The sequence below is a fragment of the Desmodus rotundus genome, chromosome 11, assembly GCF_022682495.2.
Source record: "Desmodus rotundus isolate HL8 chromosome 11, HLdesRot8A.1, whole genome shotgun sequence".
Classification (NCBI taxonomy): domain Eukaryota; kingdom Metazoa; phylum Chordata; class Mammalia; order Chiroptera; family Phyllostomidae; genus Desmodus; species Desmodus rotundus.
Genome location: NC_071397.1, coordinates 45,699,263 through 45,726,216, shown reverse-complemented (window position 1 = coordinate 45,726,216; position 26,954 = coordinate 45,699,263). Strand labels below are relative to the sequence as shown.

At 37.2% G+C, this 26,954-nt stretch overlaps 1 protein-coding gene and 1 pseudogene across 5 annotated transcripts in view; one reads left to right on the top strand and one right to left on the bottom strand.

Annotated features, from left to right (window-relative positions):
- The window catches only part of MDN1 (midasin AAA ATPase 1), a 139,924-nt gene that overhangs the window by 47,364 nt on the left and 65,606 nt on the right, over nucleotides 1-26,954 (top strand). For all 5 annotated transcript variants that reach the window (XM_053913945.2, XM_045188576.3, XM_053913944.2 and 2 more), the window contains 21 exons: nucleotides 511-624; nucleotides 1,428-1,575; nucleotides 1,815-1,925; nucleotides 3,200-3,351; nucleotides 4,021-4,199; nucleotides 4,798-5,006; nucleotides 5,203-5,349; nucleotides 6,940-7,081; nucleotides 8,442-8,576; nucleotides 8,658-8,796; nucleotides 9,405-9,543; nucleotides 10,392-10,522; nucleotides 11,561-11,705; nucleotides 13,498-13,627; nucleotides 16,915-17,133; nucleotides 17,820-18,017; nucleotides 18,943-19,151; nucleotides 19,837-19,959; nucleotides 21,879-22,076; nucleotides 23,920-24,027; nucleotides 24,401-24,589. In XM_053913945.2, coding sequence (XP_053769920.1) covers nucleotides 511-624; nucleotides 1,428-1,575; nucleotides 1,815-1,925; nucleotides 3,200-3,351; nucleotides 4,021-4,199; nucleotides 4,798-5,006; nucleotides 5,203-5,349; nucleotides 6,940-7,081; nucleotides 8,442-8,576; nucleotides 8,658-8,796; nucleotides 9,405-9,543; nucleotides 10,392-10,522; nucleotides 11,561-11,705; nucleotides 13,498-13,627; nucleotides 16,915-17,133; nucleotides 17,820-18,017; nucleotides 18,943-19,151; nucleotides 19,837-19,959; nucleotides 21,879-22,076; nucleotides 23,920-24,027; nucleotides 24,401-24,589 — 3,265 coding nt within the window. The remainder of the gene's footprint in view (nucleotides 1-510; nucleotides 625-1,427; nucleotides 1,576-1,814; nucleotides 1,926-3,199; nucleotides 3,352-4,020; nucleotides 4,200-4,797; nucleotides 5,007-5,202; nucleotides 5,350-6,939; nucleotides 7,082-8,441; nucleotides 8,577-8,657; nucleotides 8,797-9,404; nucleotides 9,544-10,391; nucleotides 10,523-11,560; nucleotides 11,706-13,497; nucleotides 13,628-16,914; nucleotides 17,134-17,819; nucleotides 18,018-18,942; nucleotides 19,152-19,836; nucleotides 19,960-21,878; nucleotides 22,077-23,919; nucleotides 24,028-24,400; nucleotides 24,590-26,954) is intronic.
- On the bottom strand, nucleotides 14,499-14,885 carry LOC112296955 (small ribosomal subunit protein eS24 pseudogene; annotated as a pseudogene).

Here is a 26,954-nt window from a genome sequence, read left to right as displayed (position 1 = left end):
TGTATGTAGCTCTTGGGAAAAGATAAATGACCTTATTTATTATTGGTAACTCTTCTGTTGAATTTTAAGTTTTAAAACAGTGTTAAAATTATATTAGTAATAAAAGCTTATTAGGAAGATTTTATAAACTATAATTATGTATTTTCCTTTGACACAGCTATTTTATTTTTCATGGTGAGGGGGCTTTTTGTTGCATGTATTTTTTATTACATGTACTTACGATCAAAACCACCTGAAAATTAGGGTAGATAAGTCTTATTTTCATAACTGTTTCTTGCAAGGACTATAAGTAGAAGACTTCATTTCAAAGAATAATGGTAGATTTTTGGTAATAGTTATGTTATTTTTTATTTTGTTACGGGCAATCTGTATCATAAGTTGAATAACTATTATATTTTACACTAGAAACAGTTAAAATGAGTTCACATAACTTCTGTTTTTCATTTTTTATTGCCAGGACAGTTGTCTTAACTTCTGAAAAATGGTTATGTAATAATGATTGTTTTACAGGTTCACAGAACTTTATGTAGAAGAACTGGAAAGTAAAGAAGACTTAAAAATTCTTATTGTGGATTATTTGAAAGGATTGAGTGTGAACAAGAGCACAGTGCAAGGAATCATAAAGTAGGCATTTTTCAGTTTCCCTATAAACCTTTCCTCTGAACATAAAAATGTGTGCCTCATTCATATTATTTTTCCTCCTAACTGGAGAAAACTGATGGAAAGATTATTACTTAGACTAAAATTTGGAGCCTTATGAACTCCCTTGGACTTTTCCTAACAAAAGAATGTATACTTAGGTGATAAAGAGGCAAGCCAAAGCCCATTTGGACAAGAACCTGGATTTCTCTGTGTTACATACTTGGTTATACTTGATCTTACAGTACCTGCTCATAAATTTCTTGCAGTCTATATTTTAGTCTGAAAGTTTTTCCCTCTTGTCATCTTGTAACTTCTAAAGTATGTGGTAATGATAATAGTAATTGGTTACCATCCCTTCATGCTTTTTAACATTTTGTCATTATTGATTATATCCATAGCCTTTTAAAACACTGTGATTTTGTTTTTTCTGTGTGCTTATTCATCACCATTATGGATTTGCCCCTCATGTTAGAACTGACTCTGGAATACTGTGTTTGGACTCAGTATATTCTTGTTAAGGTTCTCTCACATCTCAGTATCTTTTCTTTTAAGAATTAGTTTTTTCCCCTCTCCTATTTTTGTCTTTAAAGAAAACAGAGAGATCCTCACTATTTTGAAAAAAATACCTCTGAGTGTGTGAAAAATAGATTTTAAAAAAGAATGAGAGGTTTGGTGCATACTCTAGAAAGTTGTATGTAAGCTTGGCCACCTAATATGTAAAAACGGCTTTTGGGAACAATAGCAAAATAATGAGTAAAGTCACCTGAAATGCATCCTCTTTGTAGCTTCTACAGAGATGTGCGGAAAGAATCTGGGACAACATTGGTGGATGGGACGGGCCATAGACCTCACTACAGCCTTCGGACTCTTTGCAGGGCCCTGAGATTTGCAGCCTCCAATCCATGTAGCAACATCCAGCGCTCGCTCTATGAGGTGTTTCTGAAGTCTGGGTTTGAATGGAGCTTGGTGGATGACTCACTGTGGGGAGGGAGGGAGTAGGGATGCATAGTCCAGGTTTGCTTGTGCTTTCCATTTAGTCAGATTGGCCCAGAACATTCTATACTAGAGCTACCCTGACCTTTTTTCTGCCATGGTATTCTAGTAAAAGTTGTTCTGGGAATCCGTCACTGCAGAAGAGTAATTAGTGTTCTGCGTTTCTGTGTCTTTCCTAGGGATTTTGTTTGGGCTTCTTAACACAGCTTGACAGGGTATCACATCCAGTAGTTCAGAAGCTTATTTGTCAACACATTGTTTCTGGCAGTGTTAAAAGTCTGCTGAAGCAGGTATGTTTGGTTTTTGTTTTTGACTTATTTAACAAATGAAAGGCTGAATTATCAAATTTTGAACTGTTTGGTTTTTTACAAAATTTCTTTCTAATAATAAATCTGTTTCAAAATAATTAAACATTAAATGGTAAAAATTCCCAATATTCCTACTCTTTGGAGATTTAAACCCTATAGATAGTCCTTTCCATCTAAATTCTGATATATGTATGTGTTTGTACATTTGTCAAGGTGAATCCTAATATGTATCTAATATAAATGATATAAATGGGACTATCTCATAAGAATGTTCTGTAGCTTCCATTCCTAACTAGATATATCTTCAAGTCAGGAAATAAGTGTTCTAGAAGAGCACTTTTTCATAGTTATAGATTGGACCACTATTTGAGCATCTTGATCTGTAAAAATAGTAATTTTGTATAAATCAGTAACTTTCAACATATCTTCAAAAAATTATGATTTATCCACAATGCTGTATGTAATAGATTACCGTATTTTGCCATGTACAGTGCACACTTTTTTGCCAGAATTTTTGAAGGAAAAGTAAGGATGGCATTATACATGGGTAGTACTAATTCTGCATCTGTATAAATGTTTTTATTTCTTTTATTTATGCTTATGCATTAAAAGTATAACTCTAGAAAGCAATAACAATATCCATATGCAAAATAATACTCTGGAATACTATAATTGGTTTTGTTTCTAAATTTAAATAAATAAAAATTAAAATGAAAGATTTTTTTCCTGAAAGTTTGTGCCAAAAATGTGGGTGCAAATTAAACATGGGAGTGCGTTATACATGGCAGCATTATACATGGTAGTTTCTTTGACGAGTAGCTTTCATTTTTAAGGTCTTCCAGAGGATCCAGATGAAATAATGTAAAGCCCTCCTCACTTAGTACAGTACCAGTTCTATTTGGGGGAATGTGGTTTATATGAAATACATGTTTTTTACCAAAGTACTTCAGAGTGGAAGTTTTGGTAGGTAGGAGAAGAGAACTGAATCATAACCTGGGAAATTATTTTGATTCAAGTTTTCCCCCAAATTCACCTACTCCCACCTGAATTTAAAAACTAATACATGTCATTATTTTGTCTTATTCCTCAAAGTAATTTTATTTCCATATGTCATCCATGGGTTTTGATGTTGAAAGCATCCAGAACAAGGCAGCATTCTTGGTGACGACTTCTTTTCTTACTTTCACCTCTCTCTGAAAGAATGCCATAGTTGTCATGGCACTGTGGGTTATTGCTTTAACTTTTGTGTCTTTCAGCCTATTCCAGAACCAAAAGGAGGTCGGCTTATCCAGGTTGAAGGCTATTGGATTTCGGTGGGAGACAAGGAACCTAAAATAGAGGAGACATACATTCTCACATCTTCTGTCAAGCTGAACCTGAGAGATATAGTCCGAGTGGTCTCTGCAGGGTGTGTGGGACTTTTCTCTTGCTGCTCTGAAGTTTTATTTTCTTAGACATTGGTGACATTGTAGTCTTACTTCGTTAACTTTCAAAGTGGTTTATTATTTATTGGCTAAGTGAACTGTTACCTTTCTCCTGGCACAAATCATTGTTTCTAGTTGTGCCGTAGTGGAAGCCATATGGATGCAATTATTTTGGTCATCTTTAAGGCTGCTTTTCAGTAGTTTCTTGATGAATATTTATTGCCCGTTATTTGTTAAGTGAATAACAGCTAGTCCCACTTACTGTTTCTCACAAGTAGTACAGGAGATTTTTCCTTAGTATTTTCTCAAGAACCACTTTTAGATAGAAATTTCTTCAGGCTTAAGAAATACTTCATTATTCAGGAATGACTATAAAGGACACATGGACAAAACCAAGTGGGGGATGGACATAAGGGAGGCAGGTGGAGGGGATTGGTGGGGCGTAAATGCAGACAACTGTAATTGAACAACAATAAAATAATTAAAAAAAAAGAAAAAGAAATATTGCATTAATAGTACATAGGTATATAAAAATTTCTTTTACGATGATGTGAAATGATATAGTTATTCTTTTTTAACATTACTTGAATTAATTCTGGTTTTTATGTTTTGTTTTGTTTTTTTAAATTGTTTTGTTGCCTGATCTTTTAAAGAACATATCCAGTGCTGATTCAGGGAGAAACATCGGTTGGTAAAACAAGCCTGATTCGGTGGCTAGCTGCAGCTACTGGTAACCATTGTGTGCGCATTAACAATCACGAGCACACGGATATTCAAGAGTACATTGGCTGTTACACGTCTGACTCCTCAGGGAAGCTTGTGTTTAAAGAAGGTAGGGTTGTTACTCTGTTTCATGTGTGCAGGTGTTCATTCTTTTAGACCTATATTTCTTATTTCCGCAAGCAATCTTTATCCTTTCCAGGTGAGGCACATGGACTGTTGCCATTACAGTTGGTTTTTCTTTCTCCCTAAGCTGCATGTATTAGGAGTAATGGTTAGGGGTCCAGCTTCCTTTGGGCCCCACTAGAATCTTGTCAACTGTAGTCAGGACTAGGGCCGAGTGTTGAAGAGGGTAGTTGAACTCTTACTTAATTTCCTGGATACTCAAAAGAATGGGGTGAGCATTGAGTCAGAGGGATGCTGGAAATTATATGAGAATATGATGGTTTAAATGAAACTAAACTGCAGGGGAAAACATAAGTTGGAAATGTGATATTTGTCAGCCTTGGGCTCCCTCCCCCAATATAAAATAAAAAGGACTTTTAATTGAAAATTGTGCTTTGATATTCAACATCACAAATTATTTTGGGGCATGACTAGCTACAGAGTGTAATTTACTTTGAAATTTCATGATAAATCTAGGGTTTGTTGATTTGTATAAAACTTTGGACTACTTTATGCACTAATTTTCAGTGTTTATTTCCTCCAAGGTGTTCTTATTGATGCTATGAGAAAGGGCTACTGGATTATTTTAGATGAATTGAATTTGGCCCCTACTGATGTGTTAGAAGCACTGAACAGACTGTTAGATGATAACCGTGAATTGCTCATAACAGAAACTCAAGAAGTTGTTAAAGCACACCCTCGATTTATGCTCTTTGCTACCCAGAATCCCCCAGGACTTTATGGAGGCAGAAAGGTGTGTAGCATTTGTCCCCTTGCTCCCATTTGTTATTGCATTGAGTAGTAAATCTTCTTGAAAGATGAGGTTTTGGGTTTTTTTTTTTCCACTTTTGAAGGGTTTTTCTTTTTGTAGTAAATAGCAGAGGCTCCATTTTGGAAATTAACTGAAAAGGCCCTTTTTATCATGTTTTTTTTTCCTCTGCCTTTCCTAGGTGCTTTCTAGAGCCTTTAGGAATCGGTTTGTAGAATTGCACTTTGAGGAACTGCCAAGTTCGGAGTTGGAAACAATCTTGCATAAGCGGTGTAGTTTGCCACCCTCTTACTGCAGCAAGTTGGTTAGAGTCATGCTGGACCTTCAGGTATTTCATCTTTCCATCACTTAACTTACTTAGTTTGTTTCTTTTTTAAATTTATTGATTATAGAGACAGAGAGAAAGGAAGGAGGGAAGAGACAGACATTGATTTGTTGTTCCTCTTATTTATGCATTCATTGATTGATTCTTGAATGTGCCCTGAGTGGGGATTGGATGCACAGCCTTGGTGTATTTGGGCAGTGCTCTAACCAACTGAGCTACCCAGCCAGGGCATTTAAGTTACTTTTAATGGAATGTATTGATTAGACTTGGTGATCAAAATTTGATAGGTTCCTTAGATAAAAACAGGAGTTCATCCATTTATTTTACAGGAGTTCATCCATTTATTCATTTATTTATTTTCAGAGTAAGGATCTTGTCTTAAAATGCATCTCATTAATATTTTTTGGTTGTGTTTTGTAAATCAACAATTTCTGATGTTAAAAAAATTTTTGATGTTATATGTGATTACAGTTTGCTATTTGTCGATAATGGAACATTTTGTTTAAATTAGAATTCGACATAAACCCATTGAAATTTAGTTTTTTAAATGGATATGTTCCTTGAATGGACATAACTATGAGGGGGGACCCAAAAAAAAAATGGAATTATCTTCTGGAGGGCAGGCCCCTTGTAGTACAGGCTTTCCTCACTAGGTCATTGTTCTAGGAACCCATTTGGATCAGTGGTACCAGCTGGCATTGTTGTTAGAGGCTGCATTTGGCTTCAGTGAAATTTTTTTGAAGACACTTTCAACATCTTTGCCCATTTCATGATCGATGATTTATGAGTGCATCTGCCCACACTGTGCTGAGTGTTCAGTTTTTGACCAAAATACTGCGTGACCTCCTGCCTCACCCTCTCCTTTTACCTGATCTTGTCCCTGAGCTAGTTTTTTTTGTTTTCCTGGATGAAAAAGTCACATTTTGCCGATGTGGAGGAGGTAAAACAAAAAGTAGCAGAAGCAACAAAGTTGACCAGTCCAAAAACTGTTTTGAGCAATGGAAAAAGACATTTTGATAGGTGTATTTTATCAAATGGAGAGCACTTTTGAAGATGACTGAACATACAATTTATTATAATACACAATTTTTATAAATAAATTCCTTCGGGGGGGGCACATCCTCCCTTGTAAAGACCTTTTTTGTGTGGGAAACCCTTGTCAACTCTGGAAAGCTACAATTATCTTTTTTCTTCTCTTTATTTCTCTAGAATATCCCATTAATTAATTATGGGGTGAAAAGTGTTCTTTATCAGAATTTTACACTGTCAAATTACCTTTCAGAAACCTAATAATAATAAATATTTTTACTTCCATAGTCCCACATTATGAGATTACTTTTTCCTGCATGTTTGCCTACATTTGTATTTGTGATCTTTTTCTGTATGGCATATGAGATGGAATTCCAGTGTTTTATTTACATTTTCTTACATGAGTCTACATTTTTTCTTCAAATGATTACATCCCTTTACATTTTAAAAGTTTAATTTCAGTGGAATAATAAGTTTTATGGGACCTTAAATTTGTTAAGAATTTTATGTGTTTTACTATATGCTTGACATTGTCCTTTTTCATTTGTTTTGATTGGTTAATAGTCCTATCGCAGAAGTTCGTCAGTGTTTGCTGGAAAGCAGGGCTTCATCACCCTTCGTGACTTGTTTCGATGGGCTGAGAGATACAGGTTGGCTGAACAGACCGAAAAGGATTATGACTGGCTACAGCATTTAGCCAACGATGGTATGCTTTCAATCAAATGCTCTCAAACCACGAAGTTATGTCAAACAGCACACTTTTTAATCAAAACAAACCTTGCCCAAATCGTGATCCTTATGTATTGTACATTTTACTAGGTATTTCAGGAACTGAGCCTTTCTCCCTCAATTCCCAACTGCTTTTCTAAGTGTTACTATTTCTTCAGGCCTCTGTGCAAATGTTTTTTGGTTTCTAAGGTTTTCTCATTACTCCCTTTAGGTGGCCACCCTTGGGAGTCAGGCTATGGGCACAACACCTTTAGGAATTAAGGCAGGTGGTTGGTGGTGTCTTTTGGACCACTTGTCTGCAATGTAGTGACTGGGAAGAGTCATGCTGTGCCTTAAGAGTCATAGAAAACTGAAAGGTCAGATAATGTCAGAGTTCTGAGAGAAGGCAGTGATGTCACCTGAGGCTCAGGATTGGTCATGTTGATTTAATCTCTGGGAAGAATTTATATGTCCTTTTATGATAGGAAAGCTGACAAAAAGCATTTCAGAATGTTCTTATTTGAAAGGTGCTGATGAATCATTAATGGGGTGGTTAGTGAGCATGGAGAGTAAGTAAAACTAACCCATAAGAATTGTAATTTCTCTTTTTTCCTGGTAAAGAATAGATAGGAACATACTAAAAAACCTTTTTTATTGAAATATAACATGTAGTAAAGTGGTGTGAAGCACTCTGTCATTTCATGTGCAGCTCTATGTATTTTTACATATGTACGTACTTCTGTGAATCATTGCCTAGGCCAAGATTTAGAACTTCTAGTACCACGGAAGAGTCTTTTACGGCTCTTGCCAGTCTTACCTCCCCTGGAGGTAACCACTGCTTTGGTAATTGATTGATCGCCACTGATCGATTTTGCCTGTGCTAGGCTTCATCTAAAAAGTATCATAAAGTTATGTACTCTGGGTCTGGCTTCTTTCCATTCACTCTGATGTGACCTACAGCCATGCTGTTATGTGTGTCAGGACTTCATTTTTTAAAATATTACTGTGCCATAAGCCTGTGTATGGAGATATCGTTATATGTTTAGCCATTCTCATGTTGACGGACATTTGGATCCTTTCCACTTTTTTGCTATTATGAATAAAGCTGCTCCGATCATTGCTGTATATGTCTTTTGGTACACACATGTGTTCATTTGTGTTTGAGTCTACTTAGAAGTAATTTTGCTGGAGCATAAGGCAGGAATATGGTTAGTTGTAGTAAGATCTCCCAGTTTTCCAAAGTAGATCTTTAGATTTCTTTTCCAGCAGCAGCAGCTAATAAGAGTTGGCCATTGCTTTGTATTTTCAATATCCCTTGGTCTTGATGCTTCATGGTTCCTCATTTTTATTTTTTTAAGGTTATATGCTTCTGGCAGGCCGAGTCAGGAAGCAGGAGGAGGTTGAAGTGATTCAAGAAGTCCTTGAAAAACATTTCAAGAAAAAGTTGTGTCCTCAATCCCTCTTCTCCAAAGAAAATGTCCTAAAATTGCTGAGTGAGTTGGCCAAAATATCCAGAGGAGGATGAGTTGGGCTATACTCATATTAGAACCTAAGTATTTATTCTGTTTTCATAGGTAAATTGTCTACTCAGATGTCCACATTGGAGTCCAAGTTCAGCCATATCGTGTGGACCAGGAGCATGCGAAGACAGGCGATGCTGGTGGGAAGGGCGTTGGAATTCAGCGAACCAGTGCTATTGGTCGGAGACACTGGGTAAAGCTCTATGACAATAACTGGTTGTGAGGGTTGAGCTCAGTTCCATAGGATTACTTGAGTTATCTCGGAAGGACTCATCAGGAAAGCAATCTTTGTTTTTTCCTTTTGTTTCTTCCCTTCCTCTTTTTTTCCTTTTCTCCCTTTTTAAGAAGCAATAAGAGATCCGTTATTTACTTCCCTCTACCTTTGGACCTTTATGATGGAAGAGAATGATTTCTTGCATCATTGTAACTGGGGCTGTTTTTTTTTTTCTGTGTAGTTATTTTTTTTCTCTATATATCCTATAGATATATAGAGGAAAGTAGCACATGAGCTGTGTGTCTTGAAAGTCTTTAAGGATTGGCTTTCTTTCCCATTGCTTGGTGGTGATTGGCAGAAGAAGGAAAGAAGGAATTCATATGCCATGTGTGCCATTCCATACCATGTCAGGGTGCTGTTGTTTTGGGGAAGTGCATCCTGGGCTAGGGGTGCAGACGTGTATTGGCCAGTAGTGTCTGCTGCTGCAGTGAGGCTCTTACCAGAGTTCCTCTCTGTTGCTGACTGGGATGTTGATGGGTGTTTTTAGAATTCATGCTCCTTGGTAATCTGATGTGTATCTCTGACAGGTGTGGGAAAACTACCATTTGTCAGGTGTTTGCAGCCTTGGCAAATCAGAAATTATACTCAGTCAACTGCCACTTACACATGGAGACATCGGACTTCCTGGGAGGACTGCGGCCAGTGAGACAGAAGCCAAAGGACAAGGTTTGTACAGTAGCAAATGAGGACATTCATTTAAAGGACTGTAGTTAACTCTGCATGAATCAATTTTGCATGTGGTAGGGTTTTTGATTCCAGGTTTTATATGTATCTTCAGGTTTTCACTGGTCTGCAAGCATCCCCATGAGCATCCTGTTGTGCAGGATCTGTCCCTTGTTCTCAGTCCTTTATGAGGGGGGACCCCAAAAAACCCGAATTAATTCATTAAAAGTTGTGTATTCTTACATGTTTAAACTTTAATCACCTTCAAAGTATTCTCCATTTAATGCAATACACCTATCAAGACTTTTTTTTCACTGTTGTAAACAGTTTTTGAACTCGTCAATTTTGATGCCTTTTAGTACATATGCCAATTTCTGTTTCACCTCTTCCACATTACCAAAATGTTTCACTTTGGGGACTTTTTTTTCATCCAGAGGAACAAGAAATACCTCTTGGGGTGCGATCCGGTGAATAAGGAGAGTAGGGCACAGGGTTGATGCAGTTTTTGGTCAAAAACCAAAACCCAGTGCTCTGTGGGCAGGTGTACTCATAAATCACCCATTGTGACATGGGCAAAGAAGTTGAAAGAGTTCAAAAAAAATTCACTGAAACTGATCATAGCTTCTCACAACAATGCCAGCTGGTGCACTGATACAGATGGGTTTCTAGAACATTCACCTAGTGAGGGAAATGAGTACTACAAGGAGCCTACCTTACAGAAGATCATTCCATTTATTTTGATCATTCTGACAGAATGATCACTTCCATCCAACAGACACCAACTAGCTATATGTGTGTTGTCTTGTGGACAGTCACCCTTTAATTTCATATCCTCTTTTTCCAAATTGTAGGAAGAAATTGATACATCAAGACTCTTTGAGTGGCATGATGGGCCTCTGGTTCTGGCCATGAAGGAGGATAGCTTTTTCCTCTTGGATGAGATATCGCTGGCTGATGACTCTGTTCTGGAAAGACTCAACAGGTATATTCCCTATTTTGGTATTGCTGATCTTGTTTTTATAGATACTAATTTTTGTGAATAGTAAATACTTGAAAATGATTATGAGTTACTACTCTCTTTTGGCTTCAGCATGCAGAATCGCCTTTAAGAGGCTTAGTTTTTCTGTTTTGCTATCAGTAATCAGAAAGATGGGACTGTGGGATGGCTAGGCTGAAAGAAATGAGCTTAAGTTAAAATTCTTTTTATGGCAAATCATATAGCCATTGTCTTAATTTTTTAGAAAATATTAGAATCTGCATTCTAGATATTATGGCTATAAGGCCTCTCATAACTTCAGACCTGTATGAATCTTGATGATGCCTACTTTTCACTCCTTATTGAGGTATTATTTACATATCATAAAATGACTCGCTTGAAATGTATAATTCAATGAATGTTAGTAAATTCATTGTTTTGCAACCATCACACTACAGTCTTACAGTATTTCCATTATCCCAGTATGATACTTGTGGCCATTTACAGTTTATCTCTGATGCCACCTCCTGCTACTAATCTTTCTGTCTCTAGATTTGTCTTTTCAGGATATTTCATATAAATGGCCCTCCCCCTCCCCCTTTTGCAATAATGTTCTGAGGTTTATCTGTGTTGTAGGCTGTCAGTAGTTTGTTTCTTTTTACTTCTAATAGTGTTTTATTACGTGGATATACCATATTTTTTATCCATTCACCACTTGGTGGTTTTGGGGTTGTTGCTACATTTATGAATAATGCTGCCATGAACATTTGCATGTAAGATTCATTTTTAAAACAAATGCTTTCTTTAATAAGGGCATGTGTGGAAAAATGAATTCTTTTTGTTTTGATGGGAAGTACTGTTCCATCACACAGGAATTGAGATAATGAGTCTTTTTAAAATGTGTGGTAGGAAACCATTAACTAACGTGAAAGCTTGGCAGAGGAGATAATTTCTTTTTTCTTAAAGAATGTTGAAGCCATAAAATAGGAAGAATGCATAAGCCTTTTCTAATAACATATTATCTGTTTTTTTCCTGTCACTTAGTGTCCTTGAAGTAGAAAAGTCTCTGGTATTAGCAGAAAAAGGCAGCCTAGAGGACAAGGATAATGAGGTAGAGCTGTTAACTGCTGGGAAAAAATTCCGTATCTTAGCGACCATGAACCCTGGGGGTGACTTCGGAAAAAAAGAGGTAAAACCATGTTCTCAAAGCATAATTTATTTTAACTTTTTGACCATAGCTCATTGGCACCCTTAAATGCAGTATGTAAAAATGCATTTAGAATTTTTATATGGAGGTAAAACCTGGGTAAAACGTAAAAATCCAGAAAGATAATTTAGGATTATTACAAGATTGAAAAATATATCAGACAGATAAACATTTCCTTATTTGACATCTCACTTTGTGTATGTTCCTGAAATTTCGGTGTTCCATTCACTTTGCCCAGGTCTTTACATACATTACTGTAATAAATTTTCCCAAGAGCTCTGTGAAAAGTTATTTTTCTACTTTTATGGATGTGAAGATTTGAAACAAATTTAATCTCAAGCTGTGCTTTATTCTCTTACACATGAGTGTGGCTTTATGAGTGATTTTAAAGAGTTGAGAAGTCACAGCCAAGAACCTCTTTTGGTTTTGCAGGTGGACCATATCTCTTCTGTCAGGATTCTGTGGGTCGCTCTCAATCTTTTGGAAAGAAAAGGGTGGAGGTGTTTCCGTCTCTTCAAAAGGTAGTGTTAGGATTCAGCCAGGATCTAACACTCAAGTTCTGTGGCTTTTAGGCTCATGAGGCCTCTCAGTGAAGTATGTCTTGTGTGTGGGATCCTAGCCTGTTACAGTTAGGAAAAGGGTAGTGTGGTAGCAGGTCAGGAATGATAAGAACCAGGGGTTGGTTGTGAATGAAAGCAATTCAGATTCCTGGTAACTTGGTGGGTGCTTAAATGCAAACATATTTTGGGCCTAATGTTTCTCAGTAACATAGGATAAAAGACATATCACTGTGCCTCAAGAAATGTTCTGAAGAGAAGAAATAAAATACACTACAGTTTCAAACAACATATGAAAACTGGTTCTTTGGCAAGTGGAAATAACACAAAGGGTGTGATTTCAAGGTTGTATATGTTAACTTGCCTATCAGGTTAGCTTATGTTTTTCTTAGCCAAAGATTGCCAACTTTTACTTTGCATACCTAGCAAGCAGAGCAAGGTAGGATTCTGAAGACCAGAGGCACTTCTTGTCTAGGCTGGCTACGAAGAACACTCATGTATTCCCTGGGTCTTAATTGGGCTGCTCTGAGTACAAGCATTGTTCCTGGTTTTGCTGTGGTAGGCTAGACAATGGAAGGACTTTATTGTCAAGTAAAAGAAAGTGGTAATTACATACATGAGTCATTACAGACATTTGTGAATGGAGGTTAACTGACTAATGGAAAGGGTAAGGGGAATCCAGACTGAGGGCAGAGGCCTTAAGACTGGAGGGACTGCACAATTCCTTGTTATACGAGAGGTAAAATATATACCTCATAATCCTACTCTCTTTGAGCTATATAAAAGCAGTTTTCTTCTACTTCAGAGAGCTCTGCCTGTGGGAAGATAGCATTACTTTCTCTAAAGCATTGGTTATGTAATTGCAGGTAAAGTAAAGGAAGGGCCTGGCTTAGGAGAAGGTGTTCAGGGTAGGGAGTTGCCCACTGGAGCTGGAATCCTGTTTGTACCACTTATACCATGTACGACTTTGAACTTCTGTGCTATGTTTGTCAAGAAAGTGATGGCAATACTGACTTAGAAGCTATGGTAGGGATTAATAAGATGACATTTAGAAGGAGCCAGGACAAAGTAGGTCTTCATTAGATTGTATCTTATAGTAGAGGTAATAAAAGAAGTGTCTGGTACTTGCCAGACACAGCTAACACTTTTTTAAAGGATTTGTTTCCTAGCTTTCCTTATAAGTATTGTATTCACAGTGCAGTTTGTGTTCCTTACAGCTGTCTCCTGCCTTAAGGAACCGGTTTACAGAAATATGGTGCCCTCAGAGCACAAACCGTGAAGATTTAAAACAGATTATCAGCAGTAATCTTCGTCCAGGATTGTCTCTGGGCAGAATAGATCATAAAGGTGAGAATCTTCAGGTGGTGGTGATGGAAATGGGAGGGAGGATCTGTATGCGGGACGTGAGAGGTGTGGTGTAGGGCATTTGCAGTATGTATACGTGGTCTATTATAAGGAAAAGGGGAGATAGAGAAATAGGAACAAAGTGAATCTAAAAAAATATTATATTAACCTATTATCATCTATTAAAGTGCCCCTTCTTCCCATTGCCTCCTTCACTAGGGTTATTAAATTCTCGTTTCCTTTTTGCTTCACCTGTTTATAGAACCTTTTTTTTTTTTTTTTTTTTAAGATTTTATTTATTTATTCCTAGAGAGTGGAAGGGAGGGAGAAAGAGAGGGAGAGAAACATCAACGTGTGGCTACCTCTCACGTGGCCCCCACTGGGTACCTGGCTGGCAACCCAGGCATGTGCCCTGACTGGATATCGAACAATGCAACCCTTTGGTTCACAGCCTGCACTCAATCCACTGAGCTACGCCAGCCAGGGCTTAGAACATCTTTATAGAAGGTATATTAGCTAAAGATGAGGAAAATTTGGGTTTAATTTTATTTTTTTCATCTTTAGAAAATGTTTATGGAACTTTCAACCATATTTCTTTAATCGTCATCAGCTAATTTATTATTTCACTTTATTAAAAAAATTTTATTATAGAAAATTTCTATAACCTGTAACCTAGATTTCACCTAGTTAAAGGTTAAAATCTATAGGTTAAAATTATAACCTAGATTTAACAATTTTTTAGATATTCAGTAAGAGTCAAAGAGTCAAAACATTATGTGGTTCTTCTCTTTCTTTTTTTTTTAGAGTTCTTAGTTTATTAATTCTCTCATGAAAAATCTGCACAGTCACAACAGATAAAGTCACTGAAGAACTTTTACTTTTTGCCAGCACAAGCATTGGTCTTTGTAGTCCCTGACCTTCTTCATTCTGTTCTTATGTTCCTTCTTCTATATTCTTGAGGTCATCTTCCCATACTGGCCATGTCTTGCAAGTCTATATTTAGGTTCATTTTTCTTTGCGTGATCCAAGGACTCACAAATCATGCCAAAGCCAGTTGTGTAGCCACCCCCAGGAGGAGTTCTCAATCCAAACACAAAGATGACATCTGGTGTGGTCTTACATATTTTGGCTACTTTTTCCGAATTTCTGTCTCAGGTACTGTTGTCCTCTCAGGGTGAAGGACATCAGTGACCGTTTGTTTCTGCTGAAGTAGTGTGTTGGACAGGGACTTCCTGGTCCAGACAGTTATTGTGTCATTCATGATGGTGGTGAATCTTCAAGTAGCCAGTGAGGAAAAACAGGTGGTTCTTTTTGAATTTGAATTAGTTTGCTTTGATATATATTTTTTAAATTTTTTTTATTGAGGTATGATTGGCATACAGTGTTAGTTTCAGTATACAACATAGTGATTTGATATTTTTTGCCGTATTTTTCAGACTACAAGATGCACCCCCCAAATTTGGGAGGAAAATGGGGGTGCACCGTATAGTCCAAATGTGGCTTACCTGGCTCCCAGGGTGGGGGGTGCGGTGGAGCAGGGGTTTTTTTTTTTTCCCTATTTTCTTCCTCTAAAACCTAGGTGTGTCTTATGGTCCTGTGCGTCTTATAGTCCGAAAAATACGGTATATATTGTGAAATGATCACCACTAAGTCTAATTACCATCTGTCACCATGATGTGTATACATGTAATCCTTAGTTGTATTTCTGAAAGTGGAAATGAAGAACTTCACAGCCTTTGTTGGTTATGGCCAGCTTGCTCTCCAGAAAGATGTTCTCATTTGCAGTGTTATCAGCAACTTAGTGCATGTGCCTCCTTGGTAATCCTTCCAGCATGGACTTTTCTTTTTTTTTTAATACTCATCTGAGGACATGTTATTGATTTTAGAGAGAGGAAAAAGGAGGAAGAGAGAGAGGGAGAGAAACATTGATGTGACAGAAACATCGACTGGTTTCCTTTTATACATGTCCCAAATGGGGACTGAACCTGCAACCCAGCTTTGTGCCCTGACCAGGAATCAAACCCATGACCTTTTTGGTTTATGAGACAGTGCTCCAACTCAGTGAGTCACACCAGTATTCACTATTTATTTTGGGGTAATATTCTTTATTACATTTATCACATAGGTTTCTATATCATGTTACCTCTTCAGATTTTTTATAAAAAAACACATACATGAACCTGTCTACTTTATCACTTATCTTCTTTGTTTTTAATAGTCATGGTTCAGTTCCTCTCTAACAGCAGATAAAGTGACCCATTTTATTAAGCTGTTGATATAACTCAAATTTATTTCACTCTGAAATGTGGGCTCAGGTACTCATATTTAGTATCTAGTTGAAACAGCATTTAATTTCTTTCCTCATTGCTACTGGACTTTTCCCCTTGAGCTGTCATTTTAAGTTCCTTTTAAAGATACGTGGTTTTTTCTGTAACTAGTATTTTTTGTTCTGACCAATTAGTTTTCTTCTAACTAGTTCTTAGTATAGCCTTGAAGAACGTTGCTGAATAGTCTTTTCATATTATAACAATGCCGATTCCTCCTATCATGTTTTCTTTAAAAAAAATCCTTTGGTATTTATACTTTTTATTTATTTATTTATTTATTTATTTATTTATTTATTTATTTTAGATAAATGTTTGTTGTTGACTTCAGAAGTTATATATGTAAAGTGCTCTACTAAATTTAATTGGCAGTGCTGTAAGCTATATATAAGTATTTAAGAAGTATTTTATTTCCATATATTTTACAGCATGAAACTGTGATAAGTAGAATAGCTTCATAACCTAAATCATGAAACAAAATTCATGAATTCTGTAATTTGTTCAATTTTAATAGATTTAACAAAACAAAAACACTCTGACCGTAATGCCTCTAAAAATGTGGTATTCCCCATTCCAGACAGTCATTTTATAGTATGGTAAAATTTGTATATTTTCTAAGATCTTCGTGTCTTTAAAATGGTGTCTGAGCATGAACCAAATGATTATTTCTTTGAGTTCTTAGGGTATAAATTCTTACACTATAATTCTCAAGTATTTCTGTTTAAAAATTTTTTTTTTAAATTTTGTATGTGTGGAATGCTATTCACAAACCCTTTGGGAATGCTGTAAGAGCTATGGACCACCCTCCTTTGTAGAAAAAACATTAATGTGAATTCCCCAAAATTTGCATATACTTGTAATTTCAAGGATCATAGAGTTACTTTAGGATATCTGTGGGCCCCAGGGGACAAGTCTCCCATTCTAGATTGTTTGTAAACAGTGCACACTTACTTCCTTGTGTCATAGGGGCTGATGTAGCTGAAGTGATGCTGGATTTTATTGACTGGCTGACCCACCAGGAATTTGGCCAAAAGTGTGTGGTCAGTATCAGAGATATCCTGTCATGGGTTAACTTCATGAACACGATGGGGGAGGAATCTGCTTTGAAAACACCAGAGACCACCTCCACTGTGACATCATTTGTCCATGCTGCATGCCTGGTGTACATAGATGGAATAGGTTCAGGTATGTTGTATCTTAGCAGGTGGGGACAAGGGGTTCAAAGTGGAGTTTTAAAATGGAGCAAACCTAGACCTCTTACCCAGCTACTTCATAGAATCACTTACTTTAATATTTGCAAGGCTCAAAACACCTTTCCTTTTTTTTTTTTAAACTCATCTTGAGAAAAGATATGTCAAAAACGTCTCATTGCTTATAGGCAAGGGACTTAGTAAACATGAAATGATGATTATGAGTAGAAAGAATACTTTTGGAAATTCCCTTGCTTCTGAAAGACTGGATAATTCTTAACATGAATGGTCATTTGTAGTTAATGGGCCTGAATCCTTTAGTTTGTTTTAAATTTACTGTGATTTCATAAAATTCAGTATTTAAGTTCTGTTTTTTTAGCCACGAAGATTAGAAATATAAACCAAAACAATAAGTATTTCCACATTAGTTATTCATATTTCCATGCTGATATATCATGGAGTGCCTGGAGTGCTTCCTGAATTACCTATTGCTGAATTGATGATCTATAAATTGTGGAAAGAGGGAAGCCGGACTTCTTGCTTAAGACCGTTTACATTAGCAATTGTGTTTCGGCTATCATTCAGCTAGGGCTTCATTTCCCCAGGAACCTGCCCAGAGTTCCTGCTGAACGGTTGTGAAACTTGGTGTTGTGCTGTTTGATGGACTCATCTGTCTTTTAGGGGTCACTTCCTCTGGGTTTGGTACAGCTCTCTTGGCTCGCAAAGAATGCCTGAAATTCCTAATCAAGAAAATTTCCAAGGTGGTCCAACTTACTGAATGTCAGAAAAATGAATTGAAGATTTATGACGGACTCAAAAACAAAGAATTCACTGGGATAGATAACCGTTGGGGAATTCATCCATTTTTTATATCAAGAGGTAAGAGTGATTTTAAATGAATGAAGATTCTCGTACATCATAGATACTTCTTTTGTTTTAGTGTGTCATACTCATGATTAATTTTGAACTAGTCTGAGTTAGACTCTGATTTGGCATAACCATAATTTTGTGAATGGTTAAAACATATAACTACAAAACATAGAAGCATATAAAAATAGGGGGAAATACAGTGTTTAATCTATGATTAAATTGTCTTATAAAAGTGCATGTATTTGTTTATTATTTGGTGCTCAAAATAAGAGCTTTCCTACGTACCAATTATAGAACGTTATCAGCTTTTGCAAAAGTAGGTTTGTGAATCCTTGAGGGAAGGTTTGTGTTACCCATTTTCCTGTCCCTGGCATTTGACATATGTAGCCTAGCAGTCATAGACATTCAGAAAATGTCTGTTGATTGAGTGAATGGATGAACAAATGAATGATTAATTGGGAAATGCAGGTGATGATGCATCCTGAATTGTCTAGGTAGCTTAAAACCTTGGATGAGATTGTTTAATGTGGAACCATGTGGCCTACATGACTAGTTTACACTTGACTTTTAGAAAAATACCTACTTATAAAGGTAAATTGTACAAGTACCTGTGGTATTTCCAGGTGTAGGTTGTGATAGGAAAGATAGTGCTTGCAGCTAGACCTATGTAGTAGGCACATGTGTAGGTATAAGAGATGGAGAGATTTGTGCATCAGGCACAACTGAGGAAAGTATGTTTGCTGCTGGCTCTTTCTCTAAAGCATTTTATGGGCCCCAAAGTTGGGAAATGTTAAAATAGGGTTGAGCATTACACTACAAATGCTGCTTCATTTACTGACAGTCTACATGGTGGATCCTTATGGTCTTGGGTTGGCGTGTATATGTTATTTGGTGATGTCCAGCTTATTTGTGGATTTTTTTCCCTTCACTTAAGGCCCTGTCCTGCATAGGAATAATATTGCTGACTATGCGCTCAATGCTGGCACCACAGCCATGAATGCCCAGAGGCTCTTAAGAGCTACAAAACTGAACAAACCCATTCTCCTGGAGGGCTCCCCTGGTGTGGGCAAGACAAGTTTGGTGGGAGCATTAGCAAAGGCTTCAGGCAACACCCTTGTTCGAATCAACTTGTCAGAGCAGACGGTAAGTCATAGGCAGAGGGAGTAACGCTTGTATCTGTTTACAGTTTCCTTCTCAGGAATAGTTATGACATTTTCAGTATCCCAGATATTTCCCGGCTATAAAAGACCACAGCAACTTGATCTTCCAAACTAATTCTTCTTCTGAATTCATTAATAGCTGACATCTATAATAATACTCTGGATGTTTTACTTTAATTTTCTTTTGAGAATCACTCTCATCAGTATTTATTGTAATATAGCCTCTTATTATTTTGGTCCTTTCTAAAATAAAAATTTATAGAAGTAAAATAACCATTAAACAATCTTATGAAAATGTGGAACAGATGACAAATGAAGTGAGAATCTCTTGGAATGGGGTCTGGGAACAGAGCATGGGCATTATTGGGTTTTGTTTTTAATTTTTTTTAAGCCCACCAGTTAATTTCCAGATATAGCTGCAGCCAAGAACTACTGATATGGAGCTCCAGCTCTAGTCATTGATACAGGGGCATTGTGATGAGAAGGTTCCTAGGGGCATGTCTGGGCTCCTGGTGGAGAATGCTGGGGTGAATTTTTAGTTCTCTCTTGGGAGTAGGAAGGAAGAATGGCACAAGGCCCAAGAATTTAGTATTTTACATTTTGGCTCTTGGAATCTAGTTAATTTTTTATGTAAGTTTTGCTTTCTCTCACTTCTATCCCCCTCAAAGGACATCACAGACCTGTTTGGAGCAGATCTACCTGTTGAAGGTGGCAAGGGAGGAGAGTTTGCCTGGCATGATGGCCCCTTGCTGGCAGCTCTGAAGGCTGGCCACTGGGTTGTGTTGGATGAGGTGAGGGGACTGTACATCGTGCCGTGGACGGAGTCTCACGTGTGAAGAGCACTCATGCCTTTCATAGCTCTAGGGCATTTCTCAGTGGATGATCATGCTGTTGCCTATTTAAAGACAAATTCTCTAATGAAAAGAACCCTCCAAGGTTTCTTTTAATGATAAAAATAGTCACTTGTTGGAAGGCACTCCAAACTTTCCTACTTTTGTAAGTAGCCTACAGAGCAAAACTACCTCCTAGCTAGTGTTTTCTTACACACTCTGGCAGGTAAGCTCTTTGCACTTATTTCATGGGTGTTTTACAAACAGTGTCAACCACCTCATGTTTTATCAGTGCAACAGAGAGACTGGGGAAAGTTGTCTTAAGAAGAAACATACAGCCCTGGCTGGTGTGGCTCAGTGGATTGAGCTCTGGCCTGCAAACCAAAGGGTCATGGGTTTGATTCCCAGTTGCGGCACATGCCTGGGTTGCAGGCCAGGTCCCCGGTAAGGGACACATGAGAGGCAACTGCACATTGATGTTTCTCTCCCTCTCTTTCTCCTTCCCCTCCCCTCTCTTAAAAAAAGAAGAAACATACAGAAATGGTGAGGAAATGATCAGTGTTATATGTGTATATTGGATAAATTATTGACCAGAACAGAGCACATTATGGGACCTGTGATTAGTGCTAAATATCAGTGACAGGCAGCTTGAGATATGAAAAAGTGATTAAAAGAAATAAAAAATTTAAGGTTGTGGCCAAAGGAGTCAAGTCAGAGTGAGATGTGTCATGTAAATTCAGGAAAGGGCTAGGGAGGGGTAGGGTGCTTGCGTAATTAGAGTCATGAAAGTGTGACAGGTGAGATGTGACACAGGTCCCAGCACTCCCCAAGTTCGGACCCCTTTGGTCTGAAGTCAGAGGATATGCTGGGGCATTCCTTTCCTGCTGAGCTGCCAGGGGACGTATTAAGGAGAGGGTTTCCTCCCACCCCCCAATTTTTTTGAAGAAGAAGATGTGCAATAGAATATTCATTATCCAGGAAAAAACAATGCCTAGTTTTAAAGCTTAAGACTTCTGGCCATACTCCAGTGGGTGAAAATTCATCCAGGGACCACAAGGCATTCTGGACTTGCAATCATACCTTAGTGCAGCTTTTAGAACTTAGCCTGTTTAGAAATATACAGTGGAATTGTGCTTTGTAGTGCTTGTGTAAATATGACATTTGAAATTCTAACATAGTTAGGGTTTTGCCCATTTGAATTTTACTGATGCACACTTTTCCAATTGAATTTTTCCATGTTTCCTAAAAACCAGCCATACATCCCATCCCTGAGCTCTGAACCCACTGGAGACCTCCATTCAGCTCTTTTCATTTTTGGCACAAAAACCCTGTATTTGTTCTTGTTCACAAAACTGTTGGTGAAAGATAGCTATGTAGATCCACTTTATGTAGTTTATACCATGACTTTTACCCTCATTTAGTGAATCATTCAGTATTTGAGCTGGGAAAGTTATTTACTTATGCATGTAAAGAGCTATCTTTCCTCATCTTTAAAATCTCAGAGTGCAAAAATGAGATATCTGTAGATTGGCAAGTTTTTTTTGTAAGCTGTTATTTACAAAGTAGGTCAATGTGGGTACACATAATAGATACTGTTTAATTTTAGAGATTTTAATTGCTTTTTAAAAATTCAGTCTATTTTGTTCACTGAAAGATTATTGAGAATTTGTATACATCAAATCTAACATGTAACGTATATGAGATAGTAATAGGATGACTACACATCAATCCATCACTCAAGTTAAGAAATAGAATGTAACCAATATTGTTTGAGCTTCCTCCTCTTGAAGATAGCACTGTTTTGTGCATATTACTCCTTTGCGTTTTGTTATAGTCACACACCACATATAACACATGAATGCATTTTCTTCTCCATATAGCTTAACCTGGCCTCTCAGTCCGTATTGGAGGGACTCAATGCTTGTTTCGACCACCGAGGAGAAATCTATATTCCTGAATTAGGGATGAGTTTTCAAGTACAGCATGAAAAGACGAAGATTTTTGGTTGTCAAAATCCCTTTAGACAAGGAGGTGGGAGGAAGGGCTTGCCCAGGTCTTTTCTTAACAGATTCACTCAGGTGAGATTTCTTCTTTTTTTTTTTTCCTTAATTTTTTTCAAATCTTATTTATTTTTTAATTTTTATTGTTATTCAGTTACAGTTGTATGCCTTTTCTCCCCATCCTTCTACCCCACCCCAGCTGAACCCTCCACCCCACCCCAGCCGAACCCCCCTCCCTCCCCCACCTCCACCCTCCCCCTTGATTTTGTCCATGTGTCCTTTATAGTAGTTCCTGTAATCCCCTCTCCTCATTGTCCCCTCCCCACTCCCCCCTGTCCATTGTTAGATTGTTCTTAACTTCAATGTCTGTGGTTATATTTTGTTTGCTTTTTTCTTTTGTTGATTATATTCCAGTTAAAGGTGAGATCATATGGTATTTGTCCCTCACTGTCTGGCTTATTTAGCATAATGCTCTCCAGTTACATCCATGGTGTTGCAAAGGGTATAAGCTCCTTCTTTCTCTCTGCTGCATAGAATTCCATTGTGTAAATATACCATAGTTTTTTGATTACTCATTTGCTGATGGGCACTTAGGTTGCTCCCAGTACTTGGCTATTGTAAATTGTGCTGCTATGAACATTGGGGTGCATATGTTCTTTTGGATTGGTGTTTCAGGGTTCTTAGGGTATAATCCCGGCAGCGGAATTGCTGGATCAAAGGGCAGTTCCATTTTCAGTTTTCTGAGGAAATTCCATACTGTTTTCCATAGTGGCCTCACCAGCATGCATTCCCACCAACAGTGCACTAGGGTTCTCTTTTCTCCGCATCCTCCCCAACATTTGTTTGTGGATTTGTTTATGTTGGCCACTCTGACCGGTGTGAGATTTCTTGATATCATAGACACCACAGGTAGAGTGTTGGGGGTGATAGGACTGTTGGTGTGTAGCTACTAGGAGATTCACTATGAGAATGGGACAGAATCAGTTTAATTACCTGGTTTTCAGTTCCATGTCATTATATGATAAATATTAATGCAACTGATTCCCATCATCACTGTCTCCTGATGTGAATCCCATTGTCTTCTGCCTCAGAGGACCTGGAGTAGTAGTATCAGTTTGGGGAGAGTAAGTTCACCACCCTCTCTATAAGATTCTATGACTGTGTTCACAATTAAGGCCAACATGTGACCTTTTCAAGTGTCTATTAAGACATTAAAAGAATTTTATAATGAAAACAATGCATTTTAATTAAAGACAAGTGAGAAAGAACAGAAAACTACCATTAAGAATTAAAAATCTATATTCTCCATTCCAAAGTCAACCATAATTCAAATTTGGCGTATTACTGCTTTTATTCACATTTGCAGAGATGGTTGGGTGTCTGTGTGTGTATGTATGTTCCATTGTTCTAACATCTGTTTTTTACAGTTTGGCTAAGCTAGAGGTTTGGAAATGGCTTTAGATGTTAGCTTTTTTTAATGTCCCTGGCCCTTGATAATTAGGAGTTTGTTAAGTATCTTCTAAGAATAGTTTATCATAAAACATTTCAAACATATTGAAAAGTTGAACAGATTTATAGTGAATGCTCATATGCCTACCATCCAGAATTTTAGTAGGATATTTTAAAAAATAGATACACTTAAAAAATTAAACTGCATGTATCTTTTTCTCTTTATTAGAGTTGAGCTAACAGGAGAAATCCTCAGTTGCTTTATATTTCAAAAACTATTTGATTCTGTATCCTAAAAATGCAAGAAAAGATATCTCTAGGACTGAAAAATTAAATACATATATATATATATATATATATGTATAACTAGGGTATTGTTATTTTGATGATAAAAAAATCACAAGTAGTACTAATTTCTGGTGTTTAGTAAAGAGACACGTGCATCTCTCCATGTTATTTTTGGATCTTACAGGTCTTTGTGGACCCCCTTACAGTAATTGACATGGAGTTCATTGCCAGTACTCTGTTTCCAGCCATTGACAAAAATATAGTTAAGAAAATGGTTGCTTTCAACAACCAGGTAAGTACCTACTTGTATTAATTGTCCTTTATTTTCCTGGCTGTAATTGAGCTATCATTTTCTGAACATGGGACACTACCAAATTACCAGGCTAAGATAAATCACATACAATTTTACAAGTTTACAGTGGAAGGGAAGCTACTCGTTTGAGGTTTACAGTAATTCATTTCTATTGTATGTTTCAATGTTAATGTTTACAGGGTATTTTTGACATTTACAAATCTGGATTGTCTGGATTGGAAGAAGGGAGACATCTGAATCAAGCCTGTTAATTTCTGTTTCAGATTGTGTATGCATTTATAATACATTAATGGTACTTAATGCAGTGCCCAGTAGTGGGACATGTTTTCCAATAAAGGCATTTTCTTTCTAGATTGATCATGAAGTGACTGTTGAGAAGAAATGGGGACAAAAAGGAGGACCGTGGGAATTCAACCTCCGGGACCTTTTCCGTTGGTGTCAGTTGATGCTGGTTGACCAGTCCCCTGGTTGTTACGATCCTGGTCAGCATGTGTTTTTGGTCTATGGTGAAAGAATGAGAACCAGGGAAGACAAAGAAAAGGTGTGTTTCACACCTTCACACTTGCTCTTTGTGTTTCTTTCCATGTGAAAGTTCATTTCTTCCTAAGGAAGAGAAGGGGCATATTCACAAATAATACAAAACTTGGTAAAGCTGCTTGGAAATTTAGAAGTTAAGGGAAGAGACTATACTTCTACCTACCTCAGGGTTGCACAGTATAGAATAGTTGGCTTTGGAGTACACACTTTGTTTATCCATCTGAACCAATTGTGTAAACATTGTTACACAATTCGTGTACCATTATCTAGTATTTTAAATTTTTCATTCTCTTACTAGGTACAGTGCATTGTGACCAGACACTGGCCAGTTGTTGGGTAATTGATATGTTGGTCAGATGGTATGACACTATAGGCTGTGGAAGGGTTCCCTCACTGTTCTAATTCGGAGTTATTATAATTGACCGGATAGGTTTTTCTGAAAAAGAAAAATGTTAAGAGACAATAATAGGAGGAGAAAGGCTATAAAAGCTGGAAGGGTTCAGGTAAATTGAATATGACTTCAAAAAACTAAATAAAACAGCCATTATAGTGAAAGTATTTATGATTTTAACTGGTAGATTATTGGGGGAGGAAATTACACACGTTAGAGTGGATTATATATAAAAACAGAAATCTCCTGAACCCAGGGGTGGGTGATGAGCATTTTCTCCTATGTTGCCTTTTGACACATGGTAAATGTTTGACATTGGTTACGATTTTATCTTTTTCCCCCGTAATGTTTTTCAAACTCTACTTGTGTATATATGTATGTATCTTAAGGTATAATTGACACGTAACATTATATTAATTTCAGGTGTTCAACACAGTGATTTGACATTTCTCTACATTGCAAAATGATCACCACAATAAGTCTAGTTAATATCTGTCATATAGTACAAAAAAATTTTTTTCTTTTGATGAGAACTTTAGGATGTACTCTTTGCAGATTTCAAGTAGGCAATATAATATTAACAGTAGTCACTGTTCTGTACATTATTTCCTCTTTACTTACAATATTGTTATTTTTATTTTCTGACTTAGTCTAGTGGCCAGTTCTTTATATAAGTGTTTGCCACTTTGTTAGAAATGAGCAACTTGGTGAAAATATTTTGCATGGCTGGAATTTTCCTGCTGCTATGGTCTATATTGGTGTTTTTTATTACCCCCAACCCCTTTTCCCACCCTTGCCCCAACTCCTTTTAGATTTTTAAAAGAAATCCAAAAAAGAAATAAGGCTAATAGAAAGTTTTCTAACAGTATGCCTACTAAGAAAGGGGTAACTGGAAAAAAATCAGTTAGAGAAATAACTTTGGTTTTCATTTTTTAAAAAAATATTTATTGATTATGCTATTACAGTTGTCCCATTTTCCCCCCTTCACTCAACTCCATCCTGCCCACCCCCTCCCTCCCACATTCCCCCCCTATAGTTCATGTCCATGGGTCATACTTATAAGTTCTTTGGCTTCTACATTTCCTATACTATTCTTACCCTCCCCCTGTCTATTTTCTACCTACCATCTATGCTACTTATTTTTTGTACCTTTCCCCCATCTCTCCCCCTCCCACTCCCCTGTTGATAACCCTCCGTATGATCTCCATTTCTGTAGTTCTGTTCCTGTTCAAGTTGTTTGCTTAGTTTGCTTTTGTTTTTGCTTTAGGTGTGGTTGTTAATAAGTGTGAGTTTGCTGTCATTTTTACTGTTCATATTTTTTATCTTCTTTTCTTAGATACATCCCTTTAACATTTCATATAATAAGGGCTTAGTGATGATGAACTCCTTTAGCTTTACCTTATCTGAGAAGCACTTTATCTGCCCTTCCATTCTAAATGATAGCTTTGCTGGATACAGTAATCTTGGATGTAGGTCCTTGCCTTTTCATGACTTGGAATACTTCTTGCCAGCCCCTTCTTGCCTGTAGGGTCTCTTTTGAGAAATCAGCTGACAGTCTTATGGGAACTCTTTTGTAGGTAACTGTTTCCTTTTCTCTTGCTGGTTCTAAGATTCTCTCCTTTTGTTGAATCTTTGGTAATGTAATTACGATGTGCCTTGTTGTGTTCCTCTTTGGGTCCAGCTTCTTTGGGACTCTCTGAGCTTCCTGGACTTCCTGGAAGTCTATTTCCTTTGCCAGACTGGGGAAGTGCTCCTTCATTATTTGTTCAAATAAGTTTTCCATTTTTTGTTCTTCCTCTTCTCCTTCTGGCACCCCTATAATTCAGATGTTAAAGATGTCCTGGAGGCTCCTCATTTTTCTGAATTCTTGTTTCTTCATGCTTTTCTGGTTGCATGTTTCTTTCTTTCTTCTGGTCCACACCGTTGATTTGAGTCCCAGTTTCCTTCCCATCACTCTTGGTTCCCTGTACATTTTCCT